This window comes from Stomoxys calcitrans, chromosome 3, assembly GCF_963082655.1.
Source record: "Stomoxys calcitrans chromosome 3, idStoCalc2.1, whole genome shotgun sequence".
NCBI lineage: Eukaryota > Metazoa > Arthropoda > Insecta > Diptera > Muscidae > Stomoxys > Stomoxys calcitrans.
Window position 1 is genome coordinate 28,791,123 of NC_081554.1, and position 16,883 is coordinate 28,808,005.

The following is a 16,883-nucleotide window of genomic DNA, read 5'->3' on the forward strand; positions in this document are numbered from 1 at the left end:
CTTACAATCTGTAATCTTAGACTAACTAAGATGTGTCTGTTTTTTTGTGATATCAAAGATTGTTTTATTTTCTCTGTTTCAGAAACTCTTCGCAAATATCCTGCCCTGCCATTCTTAAATCGCGAATGTACCCAAGACTATCAAGTGCCTGAATCGAAATTTGTTATTCAAAAGGGCACTGCTGTAATTGTGTCACTTTTTTCTCTACATCGAGATCCCGAATACTTTCCCAGACCCCTGGAATATATACCAGAACGATTTTTGAAAGATCAAATGGACTATAATCCCATTGCATATATGCCCTTTGGCCAGGGGCCAAGACAATGTATAGGTTGGTATACATTTTTAAAGTATTTTCCTTCAGGAGTTTCGCCTTGAAGTTCCTTATTGTTGTTTAATTTTTCTTTTAATATTTTCCGTTACAACTCAACGCATGGGACTGGTAAATGTTAAGGCAGCTTTGGCAAAAATTCTTGCAAATTTCAATATTGAAATAATGCCTCACAAAGAGGTGGAATTTGAATTCCATACAGCACCTGTTCTGGTACCTAAAGGTGGACTGCCGGTCACACTTTCCAAAAGAGAAAATTGATTAAAAATCTAAAAATTTTTAGAAATTAAAGTCAGAAGAGATTGTTACTTCCTTTTTAAGTTAAGACTTCAAATCATTGGAAATATTTGTTGTATAAATATTGGTTGCCCAAAAAGTAATTGCGGATTTTTTAAAAGAAAGTAAATGCATTTTTAAAAAAACTTAGAATGAACTTTTATCAAATATACTTTTTTTACACTTTTTTTCTAAAGCAAGCTGAAGGTAACAGCTGATAACTGACAGAAGAATGAATGCAATTACAGAGTCACAAGTCGTGAAAAAATTTGTCAACGCCGACTATATGAAAAATCCGCAATTACTTTTTGGGCAACCTAATACATCAAAGACAACGAACTTAATTTTAAGATGCCCAATTAACCAATTTCATAAATGGACTAGCCCTCACTCTCGTATTTCATCTGAGCCCTATACTGGCACGGTCAGGAAATAAGTCCTGTTTGGGGGTGCTGGTACGGCCTTTCAGATATTTCGCCCCAATGTGGATATTATACTGATACTCTTCTCCCAAATACCTTTCATTTGAGCCTTATGTTGCTATGGTAGGTAAATATGTCCGGTATGGAGGTATTTTTAGGCGTGAGGCGGACCCTAAATGTCAGATTCGTGCTCTAGTCTAGAATACCTTTCATTTGAGCTCCATATTGTCATTATTGGTCTGTATTTCCATTTGGCGGGCTTTTGAAGTGGGGCGGTCCCCCTAGATATTCCAATTTAAATGAGGATACCAAATTTCTGTTTTTGAGTTATTATAAACAAACCAAATTTAGCTTAAATCGCCCCACCCATCTCTTAGATCTGTTGTTTTTGAAAACAGGCTAAGGGGAGGATGCGCCCATTAAAGTTTGGAGGTTAGTTGTACTTAATTTTCGTGGTTTTGGTGGTGGATTGGAGTAGCCATACCCCTTGGCCCGAAAATGGATATCAGATTCATACTCTACTCCCAAAAATAACACTTGAGCTACATATTGCTATAGTCGGTATGTATGTGAGGTTTAGAAGGAGTTTATGAGGTGAGGAGTCCCTAAAACACTTGGTCATAAAACAGATATCAGATTTAAGTCCCTTTTTTGCCATAATCCACAAATATGTCTATGTTTGAGGGGTATGTAGGGTTGGGAGGCACCCCACGCACATAGCTCTAAAAAATATCAGCATCATGCTCTACTCTCGAATTCCTTCTTTTTGAGCCCCTATTACTATTGGTTTAGGGGGAGTTTATAGCGTGAAACGATCCTCAAACATTTGGCCTCAAAATTGGGTATCCACTTGCTTTCTACTACAAAATACTCATTCCTCACAAGTTGCCTATCTTTGCCTCGATTATACCGCGATGGTAAGAGCTGCTCATATTCGAAAACCATTCCATCCATTGAGGATGGGAGCAGCTCATATCATCGCGATATATAAACGAGGCGACGATAGAAAACCTGGAAGTAATCGGTATTTTGTAGTAGAAAACAATTGGATATACAATTTTGAGGCCAAATGTTTGGGGGTCATTTCACCCCAGAAACGATGTGAAAAGGTTTTCGATCGGATACCTGAGATGAACCTTGAGGTCGAGTGTGAGGCACTACTGCCAACGGCACAGTCATGAATTGATGGAATTGCCATCTGGTAGATCATGTTACACGAATGGATCAAAGCTTGAAGCTGGAGTGGGCCTGAGGGTCTACATTTGGAACCCAGGGACTGAGATCTGTTTTAGACTGCCTGACCATAATACGGTCCTGCAGGCAGAGATACGGGCAATCACGGAATGCGTAAGATGGTGTGGTGCTAAGCCGAGGAAGTCAAGTGTGGACATCTTTACGAACAGTAAAATTGGCATAGGGGCAATAACAACCTGGAAGGTAAGATCACGAACAGGGTTGCAGTGTAAGAAGGAGATAAACGCCTCCTCTGAGGATGGCAAAATCCCCATAATTTGGGTACTGGGCCATAACGGAGTAAGGGGGCATATAAGGGCAGATAATTTGGAGGCGAAGGCCAGAGGACTGCCATCGATAAACTTGGTTAACCCGAAGCCTTTCGGGTCGACGCAGTCCGAGTTAGGGCAGTGGGCGACGAATGTGCATGCATCCCTGTGAAACAGAGAAACGGTGAGTAGGACGGCGAAAATCCAATGGGGGGATCCAGATACATGCATCCCTGTGGAACAGCAAAACGGTGGGTAGGACGGCGAAAATCCTATGGGAGGATCCATATCATGAGAAGAAGAGGCGAAACGGTGGGTAGGACGGCGAAAATCCAATGGGGGGGATCCAGATGCATGCATCCCTGTGAAACAGCAAAACGGTGGGTAGGACGGCGAAAATCCTATGGGAGGATCCAGATCATGAGAAGACGAGGCGAAACAGTGGGTAGGACGGCGAAAATCCAATGGGGGGGATCCAGATGCATGCATCCCTGTGAAACAGCAAAACGGTGGGTAGGACGGCGAAAATCCTATGGGAGGATCCAGATCATGAGAAGACGAGGCTATTACTGAAAGGAAGTAAGAAGGAGGTCAGTATAGCTATTGGTATCATAACGGGACACATAGGACTACGAGCTCACTTATGTAAAATCGGTGCTGCAGGTGATAGCATTTGTAGGGCAAACGGGGAAGATGATTAGACGTTGGAGCATCATTGCCCGGCTTTCGGGGCTAACAGATAACGACACTTAGGTGGGGACACATTGCCAGACATGAACCAACTAAGCGGCGTGGCATGGAAAACAATTAAGGATTTGGTAAGTAGCACGGAATACCTAACTTAGGTTTCTTTTTTAATATTTAGAGCGCACAACAAGGCGATTATTGACTGAGGTGTATGTCCATAGTGGCATGGGCGGATTAACATCCGCACCCTCTTTTCAACCTAACCTAACCTAAATACCCATTATTTGAGCCCCTTATTGTCACAGTAGGTAAATATGAACGGTTTGATTGGAGTTTAGCGGGTGGACTCCGTAATAATATCTGCATCGTGTTGGAGGACGATTTTGTTTGAGTCCCATAATAACAAAGATATCAAATATGTCGTATATTCTTTTTTTTTGGATAGGATTGGGGAGGGGGATTACCGTCCTCTCATTTGAAAACAATATATTTTCTGTCATCCTACATGACAGTTTGGTGTTGTTTTTACTGGGAGGAGAGGGTCGTTCCTCCCGATGCTAAGACCCAAAACACAATTTATTTGAAAAGTCTATGACAGTAGAGTTCGAATCTAATGCTGATATTAGGATTCAAGTATCTGGTTCACATCCTAATGATCGCGACAACAATGGACTCAAATAAATTGTGTTTTGGGTTTTAGCATCGGGGGCGAAATACGCTGCAGAATAAGACTTGCCATCACTTAATTTATTGGGTTTAGCATTGGAATCTCCCTCCAGTTTTTACACAGGGTGAGTTCGCTTCTTCCATACCATGGGGAAAGCCTTTGTATCCCAAATCTCCCTAACTATTGGGTGATCGCTTGAGATATGGGGTGTGCTCCCTACCGCATCAGTTCAGCAGGTATATTAGGGCCGGGTGATTTACCGATGAGACCAGAACGGCCTCAATTTCCTCGCACGTGGGTGGGGCTGTAGATATATACCTGCGTGGGTATCGGCGCACAGGGGGGCTAAGAGGGTCAGAGCTTACGTCCTTGGTCGCTGGTCCTTCGGAGCTGAAAGATCCGCGCCATCGCTCCAATTGTTATTCGGGTGTTGTTAATTTCGATCCTTCCGCATCTTTTATTATTACCGTTTGGCCTTATATTGTTACCGCTAATTTTTATACCCTCCACCATAGGATGGGGGGTATACTAATTTCGTCATTCTGTTTGTAACTACTCGAAATATTCGTCTGAGACCCCATAAAGTATATATATTCTTGATCGTCGTGACATTTTATGTCGATCTAGCCATGCCCGTCCGCCTGTCTGTCGAAAGCACGCTAACTTCCGAAGGAGTTAAGCTAGTCGCTTGAAATTTTGCACAAATACTTCTTATTAGTGTAGGTCGGAGTCGGTTGGTATTGTAAATGGGCCATATCGGTCCATGTTTTGATATAGCTGCCATATAAACCGATCTTGGGTCTTGACTTCTTGAGCCTCTAGAGTGCGCAATTCATATCCGATGGGAATGAAATTTTGCACGACATGTTTTGTTATGATATCCAACAACTGTGCCAAGTATGGCTAAAATCGGTATATATACTGTAATAGCTGTCATATAAACCGATCTTGGGTCTTGACTTCTTGAGCTTCTAGAGGGCGCAATTCTTATCCGATTTGAATGAATTTTGGCACGACGTGTTTTGTTATGATGTCCAACAACTGGGCCAAGTATGGTTTAAATCGGTTCATAACCTGATATAGCTGTCATATAAACCGATCTGGGATCTTGACTTCTTGAGCCTCTAGAGGTCGCAATTATTATCCGATTTGCCTGAAATTTTGCACGACGTGTATTGTTATGATATTCACTAACTATGCCAAGTATAGTTCAAATCGGTCCATAACTTGATATAGCTGTCATATAAACCGATCTTGGGTCTTCACTTCTTGAGCCTCTAGATTGCGCAATTCTTATCCGATTGGAATGAAATTTTGCACGACGTGTTTTGTTATCATATCCAACAACTGTGCCAAGTATGGTTCAAATCGGTCTATAACCTGATATAGCTGCCATATAAACCGATCTTGGGTCTTGACTTCTTGAGCCTCTAGAGGTCGCAATTATTATCTGATTTGCCTGAAATTTTGTACGACGGATTCTCTCATGACCATCAACATAAGTGTTTATTATGGTCTGAATCGGTCTATAGCCCGATACAGCTCCCATAAAAATTGATCTCTCTATTTTACTTCTTGAGCCCCCAAATGGCGCAATTCTTATTCGTATTGGCTGATATTTTACACAGGTCTCCAACATATAATTTAATTGTGGTCCAAACCGGACCATATCTTGATATCGCTCTAATAGCAGAGCAAATCTTTTCTTATTTCTTGTTTTGCCTAAGAAGAGTTGCCGGGAAAAAAACTGGACAATAGCGATCCATGGTGGAGGGTATATAAGATTCGGCCCGCCCGAACTTAGCGCGCTTTTACTTGTTTTTACTGACTCTCTCGTATTCTCATTGTATTCCTTGAGCAGTGTGTAGTACACATCCCAGTAAATCTCCGCGTTTTACGAAGTACCCTGTTGTAAAGTCTGTGGACCTCTTTCCCAATGTTGCGAATCTCCCCAGTCATCCGGGTTTCTCTTGGCCTGATTTCCTTTCCCGAAGAGGAAAACTATCTTCAAAAGACACCACTATTGCAGTCATAATCCTGTTGATATGGGCTTCAATGTCTTCTACCCAAATATAAATTACCTTGCCCTGTTGTTGTAAAGTTTTTGGACCTCTTTCTCCATGTTGCGAATCTCCCTGGTCACCTAGGGTTTTTCTTGGGCTGATTTCCTTTTTCGCAGAGGACAACTATCTTCGAAGGACCCCACTATTGCAGTCATAATCCTGTTGATATTTGCTCCAATGTCTTCTACCTAAATCTAAATTACCTTGCCGATATCTTCTTCTGATTAGTCTTTCGAATTTTGTCCAGTTGGTTTTCAACTTATTACGGAAGATTAGTGGATACAACGCTGGCCGTGCTATTCTAAACCTGATGTAACGATGGTCTGAGAAGGAGCGCTCCTTGAAGACCCTCCCATCCTAAACATCATCGATCAGATTTTTCAAACATATTGTCACATCTAAAACCTCCCGCCATATACCAAGACTCAAGTTTCATGCTTTTATTGGGTTGCCCAAAAAGTAATTGCGGATTTTTTAAAAGAAGGTTAATGCATTTTTAATAAAACTTAGAATGAACTTTAATCAAATATACTTTTTTTACACTTTTTTTCTAAAGCAAGCTGAAAGTAACAGCTGATAACTTACAGAAGAAAGAATGCAATTACAGAGTCACAAGCTGTGAAAAAATTTGTCAACGCCGACTATATGAAAAATCCGCAATTACTTTTTGGGCAACCAATATATGCTGCTATATACATCTTCATCATATGCATAGTTGAATATAAGGCCCAATGTGGAGCTGTGGTAAAATTTACTTTTCCTTAACAAAAGTAGCGTGTCTGAATCTTCCTCAACCCAAACTCAGAATATTAAAAGTCACAAATGATGCCATAGTATATGCTCACATATTTGTTTGACCTTGATAGAATATCAGGTTGTAACGCTAAAAATACATTTGAGGCTATTGAAATCACCATTGTGTATCAGTTCTGATTTCTTTGCAATATGATGCCCGTCACAAGTTTTAAATGTGCGAAAAGACACAAAGACATTAAAAGTCTTACAGCTCCAAAAGTTATCAGCCAAAATCAGTCCAAGCAAGACCAAAATGACTTCCTTATGGTGTGAAAGTAGGTGAAGTCAACACAACCCAATGTTCATGCATTTATGGATGAACATTGCCATCATAGTATCTTGGCAGCACATTATTCAACTATGACTATGAAGGCAGAAAGTGATCATCAGAGCAAAGCTCAGTACCGACAAATTTTCGTGTACAAGAAGACGTGAAAGTAATTCATTCCTCTTTTAATAGAGGCATTAGTAAAGAAATGTTCATAATTTCAATAATAATAGTTCTCGCCGCCTCATATGTACTGATAAAGCGCCACTATTCGAAATGGAAACTCTAGGGAATACCCTCCGATGAAGAGCCCTCAATATTCTATGGATCTTTGGGTAAAGTAAGCCGTCAAGAGCTACCCTTAGGTTTGGCTTTAGCGGAAATCTATCAACGATTTGAACATAAATTAGTGGGCATTTATTTACTCTTCAAACCCACCATACTGGTAAGAGATGCCGAATTGACACGCCAGATAATGACCAACGCCTTTGAGAGTTTCCATGATCGTGGCATTTATGTGGATGAGGAATACAATCCCATGTCGGCAAATTTACTCAGTTTGAAAGGTCAAAAATGGCGTGCCCTAAGAGCAAAATTGACACCTTCATTCTCATCGGGTAAATTGAAAGCAATGTTTGAAACAGTGGATGATGTGGCTCAAAGACTGATTGATCATATGTCGCGGCAGCTAGAGGAGGAGCAGAAAGAAGCGCAGCGAAATACATTGGAAATGAAAAGTTTGCTTATAACGTTAGTATGTGAGAGAGTATGTGAGAAAAAAAAGATTTTAAGTAGTGTCGGTTCGAAAGTTTTTTTTATACCCTCTAATATTTAATGGCGGGTATAGTAACATCGTCATCCTGCTTGTAACACACCGAAACATTGGTCTAAGACCCCATTACAACAAAATTATGGAACGAATTGTGGATAATATGATAAAGAGTAGGACATCCAGCATGCCATTGTCAACGGAAGGTCGGTGGATATGGTTCTCCATGAAGTTATGGATAAATAGAAAAATCCTTCGATGTCAAGACTAAAACATTGGCGGTATGCATTGACATCGATGAGGGCGCCCCTACACACTGATCTAATCCTTAAACCAGTCCTATATGCTAAGGAACAGGTGGATAGATTGTGGGTCCCATGACAAAAATAACAAGTAAAAAGGCGTTAAGTTTGGCCGGGCCGAACTTTGGATACCCACCACCTCAGGTATATATGTAAACCCACTGTCGTCAAAATCCGGTGAAAATTACATACCTTATGTCCCATAGCAGTTATATCGAAATATGATTTGGACCAAGTATTAATAACTTCATGTCATTGTTCAATTGTGTATTATAAAATGTTGGTTTATTAGAAGTTATCTCTAAAAATAAGCCGATCTGAACCATATACAACATGGATGTCGAAAAGCCTAACATAAGTCAATGTGAAAAATTTCAGTTAAATTGGATTATAAATGCGCATTTTTTGAGGCCAAGACTTTAAAACGAGATATCCGTCTATATGGCAGCTATATGCAAATCTTAATCGATCAAGACCAAATGTTGAAGGGCCTAACATAATTCACTGTCCCAAATTTCAGCGAAATCGGATGAAAAATGTGATTTTTATGGGCCTTAGACCTAAATCGGAGGATTGGTCTATATGACAGCTATATCCAAATATGGACCGATCTGGGCCAAATTGACAAAGGATATCGAAGGTAATAACACAACGCACTGTTCCAAATTTTAGCAAAATCGGATAAAAAATGTGGCTTTTATGGGCCTAAGACCCCAAAATCAGAGGTTCGGTCTATATGGCAGCTATATCCAAATCTGCACCGATCTGTGCCATAATGCAGAAGTATGTCAAGGGGCTTAACCTAACTCACTGTCCCAAATTTCAGCAAAATTGGATAATAAATGTGGCTTTTATGGGCCTTAGACCCTAAATCGGAGGATCGGTCTATATGACAGCTATATCCAAACCCGGACCGATCTGAGCCAAATTGGCGAAGGATATTGAAGGGCCTAACACAGCTTACTGTCCCAAATTTCATCAAAAACGGATAATAAATGTGGTTTTTATGGGCCTAAGACCGTAAATCGGAGGATTGGTCTATATGACAGCTATATCCAAATCCGGACCGATCTGAGCCAAATTGACGAAAAATGTCGAAGGTAATAACACAATGCACTGTTCCAAATTTGAGCAAAATCGGATAATAAATGTGGCTTTTATTGGCTTTAGACCCTAAATCGGCAGATCGGTCTATATGGGGGTCGGTCTAAAAAAAAACCTGGTACTAGGCACGCTACAGGGCTGCATTTTATGGCCACTCCTATGGGTGACCAACATAAATAACCTATTACGTATGCTGACTCAGGATGGATTCCAACCCGTCTGCTAAGCGGACGATTTCACATATGAATTAGTGTTGTCTGTTTCAAGTTTAAGGCTCTATGAAAATAGGCCTCCTTTTTATAGTCGAGCCCGAACGGTGTGCCGCAGTGCGACACCTCTCTGTAGAGAAGTTTTTACACAGCTGTCATGCCAAATGGTGCAGTACCTCACATATGTCCCCAGCTTAAGAGGGGATAACCGCCACTGAAAATTTATATACCCTCCACCATAGGATGGGGGGTATACTAATTTCGTCATTCTACTCGAAATATTCGTCTGGCAGTATATATATTCTTGATCATCGCGACATTTTATGTCGATCTAGCCATGTCCGTCCGTCCGTCTGTCTGTCGAAAGCACGCTAACTTCCGGAGAAGTAAAGCTGCTTGAAATTTTGGACAAATACTTCTTATTAGTGTAGGTCGGTCAATGTTTTGATATAGCTGCCATATAAACCGATCTTGGTTTATATTTTTATTAGTGTAGGTCGGTCCATGTTTTGATATAGCTGCCATATAAACCGATCTTGGGTCTTGACTTCTTAAGCCTCTAGAGTGCGCAATTCTTATCCGATTGGAATAAAATTTTGCACGACATGTTTTGTTATGATATCCAACAACTGTGCCAAGTATGGTTCAAATCGGTCCATAACCTGATGTAGCTGCCATATAAACCGATCTTGGGTCTTGACTTCTTGAACCTCTAGAGTGCGCAATTCTTATCCGATTGGAATGAAATTTTGCACGACGGGTTTTGTTATCATATCCAACAACTGTGCCAAGTATGGTTCAAAGCGGTCCCTAACCTGATATAGCTGCCATATAAACCGATCTGGGATCTTGACTTCTTGAGCCTCAAGAGGTCGCAATTATTATCCGATTTGTCCGAAAATTTGTACAAAGGATTTTCTCATGACCATCAACATACGTGTTTATTATGGTCTGAATCGGTCTATAGCCCGATACAGCTCCCATATAAATCGATCTCTCTATTTTACTTCTTGAGCCCCCAAAGGGCTTAATTCTTATTCGAATTGGCTGACATTTTACACAGGTCTCCAATATATAATTTAATTGTGGTCCAAATCGGACCATATCTTGATATCGTGCTAATAGCAGAGCAAATCTTTTCTTATATCCTTTTTTTGCCTAAGAAGAGATGCCGAAAAAAGAACTCGACAAGTGCGATCCATGGTGGAGGTTATATAAGATTCGGCCCGGACGAACTTAGCACACTTTTACTTGTTTCTAATGTTCCCGCCAGGTTTCGAATCCGTCATAAGCGAACATACTAGCCTCTGCGATACCTTGGGCTCTGTTCCTTTACCCTCATGGGTAAATTTTCATTTGCAAGAAGTGCCGAAAGGGCCTGGAGATGGCAGATGTTGGGCACTATGATAGTCCACTGACTCTACAGGACCTGTATATGTTTATACCTCGATTTGGTGAGCTGCGATGGAGAAAAAACGCAACGTAAGGATAATAAAACAGGTTGAGGGAACATGTTGTCTTTAAATGGACGGAGCGATGATGATCACGCCCACTAGAGACTATTCTAGACATTCGACCCATAGACATGCAGATTGTGTGTGAGGCAGCCACTGTGGCTGTAAGACTTAAAGCGATGGGAGAGTGGATAAAGAATAGAAGCAGGTCATACCATCGTGGTTGAATCGAGGCGACGATAGGAAACCCAGAAGGAATGGAAGAAGTTTGCTATGGGATACCTGACAGGAATGGAAGAGGTTTCTGATCGCTTACCTGAGATGACACTCCAGGTCAAGTGCGACGCACTGCTGCCAGCGGCACAGTCTTGGAACGACGGAACTCTGCTATTACCATCTGGGAGATCATTATCCTACACATATCCTGCGTGTTTAGATATTCCAAGGGGGTGTACCCTCCCCACATCTTTATTTTATAAAAAGAGCTAGATCTCGGTTTTAAACTTTCAGCTATGTGCACCGATTTTAATTTTGTTTGCAAGCTTAATGTAAGCAACAACAAGGTAACCCTGGGGGAACGTCTCACCTCTAATCCCAATCAATCGGGTATGTTTACCTCTTGGAACAAAATGGGTATTTGGAAGTAGAGTACGATCCTGTTATAAAAATGTGTCTTCGAATATCTGAACGGCTGCCCTACATCCAAAAACTCACGCAAATAGACATGAAAAGCCGAGACAACATGGCAATCGAATAAATGGTATATGGAAGTGAAGCACCTATAGGAAGCAATTATTATTCAAATTTATAACACAATCTATGAGATTTATTGCTTGCCTTTCCACTTTCCTTTTTTTAGTTTCTGCCTATAAGCAGATATAAGGCAAAGAACTTGACAAATGCGATCAATAGTTGAGGGTATATCAGTTTCCGCACGGCCAAAGGTTAAAATTTTTTTGTTGTTTCTCTTCTAAGACGAGCTCAATGATCGGAGATATTCTTTGCAATGGAAAATTAACTTTTTATACCCACCACCAAAGGATGGGGGTATATTCATTTTGTCATTCCGTTTGCAACACATCGAAATATCCATTTCCGACCCTATAAAGTATATATATTCTTGATCAGCGTAAAAATCTAAGACGATCTAGACATGTCCGTCCGTCTGTCCGTCTGTCTATTGAAATCACGCTACAGTCTTTAAAAATAGAGATTTTGAGCTGAAATTTTGCACAGATTCTTTTTTTGTCCATAAGCAGGTTAAGTTCGAAGATGGGCTATAGCGGACTATATCTTGATATAGCCCCCATATAGACCGATCCGCCGATTTAGGGTCTTAGGCCAATAAAAGCCACATTTACTGTCCGATTTTTCTAAAGTTTGAGACAGTGAGTTGTGTTAGGCCCTTTAACATTCTCCGTCAATATGGCCCAGATCGGTTCAGATTTCGATATAGCTGCCATATAGACCGATCCTCCGATTTGGGGTCTTAGGCCGATAAAAGCTACATTTATTATCCGATTTTGCTGAAATTTGGGACGGTGAGTTGTGTTAGGCCCTTCGACATTCTTAGTCAATATGGCCCAGATCGGTCCAGATTTGGATATAGCTGCCATATAGACCGATCCTCCGATTTAGGGTCTTAGGCCGATAAAAGCTACATTTATTATCCGATTTTGCTGAAATTTCGGACAGTGAGTTGTCTTAGGCCCTTCGACATCTTTTTTAAATATAGCGCAGATCGGTCCAGATTTGGACATAGCTGCCATATATACCGATCTCTCGGTTTTAGGTTTTGGGGCCATAAAAGGCGCATTTATTGTCCGATTTCGCCGAAATTTGGGACAGTGCGTTGTGTTAGGCTCTTCGACATTTTTCTAAAATTTGGCTGGGATCGGTCCAGATTTGGATATAGCTGCCATGTAGACCGATATATCGATTTAAGGTCTTGGCGCCAAAAAGGCGCATTTATAATCCGATTTCACTGAAATTAGACACAGTAATTTATGTTAGGCTTTTCAACAACCGTGTCGTATATGTTTCAGATCGGTTTATTTTTAGATATAGTTAATGAAGAGACCAATATTTTGTTAAACACAATGGAACAATGTCTTGTACTTATTAGTATTTGGTACGAATCGGAACATATTTCTATATAACTGCTATGCAACATAAGGTATGCAATTTTCACCGGATTTTGATGAAAGGTGGTTTACTTATATACCCGAGGTGGTGGGTATCCAAAGTTCGGCCCGGCCGAACTTAACGCCTTTTTACATGTTTAGAACTAACCATGTTCGTCTGACTGTCCACCGAAAGCACCCTGACTTTTGAATGAATAAAGCTAGACGCTCAAAATTTTACACACATTTTTCTTGTTGATGAATGTCAGTTGGGATCGTAAAAGGGCCAAATCGGTCTATAATCCGATATAGCTCTCATATAAATCGTTTTCCCGATTATAATGCCTAAGCGTCTATAGCACTTGCGCCTCATGACCTCTGTTATGACCTTCAATATCTGTACCAAAAATGGTTTGAATCAGTTTATAACCTGATACCCAAATGCAAATTTTGCCCATGAACCTTCCACTAAGGAACAGGGGCGAACTTCTCACATATGAGTGAGTGCAGTCCGATTCAAGTTTAAGCTCAATGATAAGGGGCCTCCTTTTTATAGTCGAGTCTGAATAGCGTGCCGCAGGGCGAAAACTCTTTGGAGAGAAGTTTTTACATGGAATACTACTTCACAAATATTGCCAGCACAAAGAGGGGAAAACCCATCGCTGAAAACGTTTTTAGGGTCTCGCTAGGATTCGATCCAGGCATTCAGCGTTGTAGGTGGACTTGCTAACCTCTGCGCTACGGTGGCCTCTCAATTGTATTCTGTAATATAACTCCCAATTATATGCTCATGCAATTTGGCTCAAATTATGCAAGATGAGTTCTTCAATGACCCCTATACCAATTTTATTCTGAATCGGTCTGTAACCTGATACTCATAGCTCCCATCTCCAAATGTTACTTCTTGAGCCTCTAGAGGCTTCAATTCTTATCCGATTTTGAATACAGAGTTGTCACAAGACCCCTATACTAATTCTGATCTAAATCGGTCTATAACTTGTCTAGCTCCCATATAACCCCATTATCTGACTGTAATTCTTGACTTTCCAGTAAGCGCTATTATTGTCCGATTTGGCTGAAATTTTGCATAATGATTTCTTCTATGACCACCCACATCTATACCAAGCATGGTCTGAATCGGTTAATATACTGATAAAGCTGCCATATAACTCGATTTCCCAATTCTATATTTTGAGCCTATGTGGGGGCGCAAGAATTACGTAATTTGGCTGTATTTGGTTATAACGAGTATAACAAATAAGGCCTTAATCGGCCTATAATCTGATATGGGTCCCATATAAACCGAATTCCCGTTTTTTACTCTAGAGGGAGCAATTCTTAATCAATTTGTTTGAAATTTTGCACTAAGACTTCTGCTATGATCTTCAACATCTGAACCAAGTTGTCCCATAACCTCATATAACTTTTATACATACTGGAGAAATTCGATCCATAGTGGAGGCCATCGTAGCGTAGAGGCTAGCATGTCCGCCTATGACGCTGTACGCCTGGGTTCGAATCCTGGCGAGTCCATCAGAAAAAAAAATGTCAACGGTGGTTTTCCCCTCCTAATGCTGGCAACATTTGTGAGGTACAACGCCATGTAAAACTTCTCTCCAAAGAGGTGTACCACGCCGTTTGGATTCGGCTATAAAATGGAGGCCCCTTATCATTGAGCTTGAACTTGAATCGGACTGCACTCATTGATATGTGAGAAGTTTGCCCCTGTTCCTTAGTGGAATGTTCATGGGCACAATTTACAATTTGCAGTGGAGGGTATAGAAGATTCAGTCCTTCCGAACTTACACTCTTTTACTTCTTTCAAAACCTTTTCTCCTCCTTTCATTTTCAGTTATGCAGTCGATATTGTGGGCTCAGTGATATTTGGACTGGATATTGATAGCTTCTCTAATCCTGAAAATGAATTTCATCTTCTGTCGAACCGGGTCTTCTACCAATCATCTTTACTGCAAAAAATTCTAGGTATCATGAGTTTTGCCTGTCCACCGTAAGTTAATGGAAAACTAAGCATACAGTTACAATTTTTGAGTTTTCTCCCATTTTTCAGAGTGGCCTTCATTTTGGGTCGTCTTGGTGTACGAGATCCGGTCATCTATCGCCTGAGAGATATTGTCCAACAAACCATTGAGCATCGTGAAAAGAATGGTGTCATGCGTAAAGATTTGCTACAACTATTGATACAATTGAGGAATACCGGTGAGATTAGTGAGGACAACGAACAATTGTGGAATGTGATAAAGACCTCTGGGGAGAGCTTAAAGTCCATATCCATAGATATCATAGCATCGAATGCTTTCTTGTTTTATATGGCCGGTTCGGAGACTACAGCGGCCACCACCTCATATACCATCTACGAATTGTCTATGAATCCGCGAGTTTTGCAAAAAGCCCAAGAAGAGGTGGACAAAGCCATGGAGAAGCATGGCCTTGGTGTCAATGGCAGACTGACCTATGAAGCTATACAAGATATGGCCTATTTGGATTTATGTGTAATGGGTAAAGGATAAAATTAAGTATGTCCTGATTTTTTGTCATTTATTGCCTTTCTTTGTTTTAGAAACCCTGCGCAAATATCCTGCTGCACCCTTTCTAAATCGGGAATGCACTTTGGATTATCAGGTGCCAGACACAAAATTCACCATTAAAAAGGGCACAGGCATTATTGTCTCAGTGTTTGGTTTACACAGAGATCCGGAGTATTTTCCCAAACCCATGGATTATATACCGGAACGTTTCGCTAAGGACTCTAACGATTATAATCCAATGGCATATTTGCCTTTTGGCCAGGGACCACGCCAATGCATAGGTGGGTTTCGTAGGAATAGGAAACTACTCGATTTAATGTCTGTTTTCTATATTTCAGCTCAACGCATGGGAATTGTTAATGTTAAGACCGCCTTGGCTAAAATATTGGCCAACTTTAATATCAAAACAATACCTCGAAAGGAAGTTGAATTTAAATTTCATACCGCTCCTGTGCTTGTGCCCAAAGATGGTCTAAATGTATCATTTTCAAAGAGAAAGAATTGAGGACAAAGCCGAAGAAAAGTTTCAGTTTTGTATATAAATTAAAAATAAATTTTTAAATGATTTTCGATACAGTTTTGGGTCAAGAATTAAGGCACATTTCCCCCTAAAATCCATATTTTAAGAAATATAAGGTTAGGTTGAGTGGGTTGCCCAACAAAGATGAGCACACTCGGAGGCCAGTTTGACCCATTGTGGAACCCTAGAAAGAAAGGGAAGAGAAAGAAGAAGTGAGACATCGGTCTAGAGATTATATACACGAATAAAAGAAAAACGGGAGGAATGGAGAACCCGAGCGGAGGATGACCATCCTCCCAGTTCCATTACGCCAAAGACGCTTCCTGGCCATTCCCTTTACTATGTTCAGTAGCTCGACAAACGGCACTCCTCCGCCCTCTCATTTCCTGGATTGCCCTCATGGTCAGGAACCCATTTCAGTCTCACATCGTGGACCCGGAGCCTATCCAAGGACTCCAAACAAATCCGCCATGCATCTCGACCCAAAGACCTTAGTCCAAGGCCGCCATACTGTCCAGATTAATCCTGAGTGACAAATCCCTTATCAGAACTTCTCTGATAAATGGTCATATCTCCAAAACTAAGCCCCGTAGAGCAAAACTAAGGATAATTCGTGTTCGCTTCCAAAATATTATCATGAAAATCCATCAAAAACTGAAATTTTCACTTGGAAAACTTTAAATGGCCATATCTCCTCAACTAAGCCTCGTAGAGCAAAACTAAGGTTATTTCGTGATCACTTCCCAAAATTCAAAATTTTTATACAAATCTATCAAAAACTAAAATTTTCACTTGGAAAACTTTAAATGTCCATATCCCCTTACCTAAGGCTCGTAGAGCAATAC

At 40.7% G+C, this 16,883-nt stretch overlaps 1 protein-coding gene across 1 annotated transcript in view; it reads left to right on the forward strand.

Annotated features, from left to right (window-relative positions):
* LOC106088855 (uncharacterized) overlaps positions 1 to 16,039 on the forward strand; it is a 111,763-nt gene extending 95,724 nt beyond the window's left edge. The window contains exons 13-14 of the mRNA XM_013254558.2: positions 83 to 331; positions 15,857 to 16,039. Of these exons, the coding sequence (XP_013110012.2) occupies positions 83 to 331; positions 15,857 to 16,023 (416 nt within the window). The 3' untranslated portion in view covers positions 16,024 to 16,039. The remainder of the gene's footprint in view (positions 1 to 82; positions 332 to 15,856) is intronic.
* Positions 16,040 to 16,883: the final 844 nt, after the last annotated feature.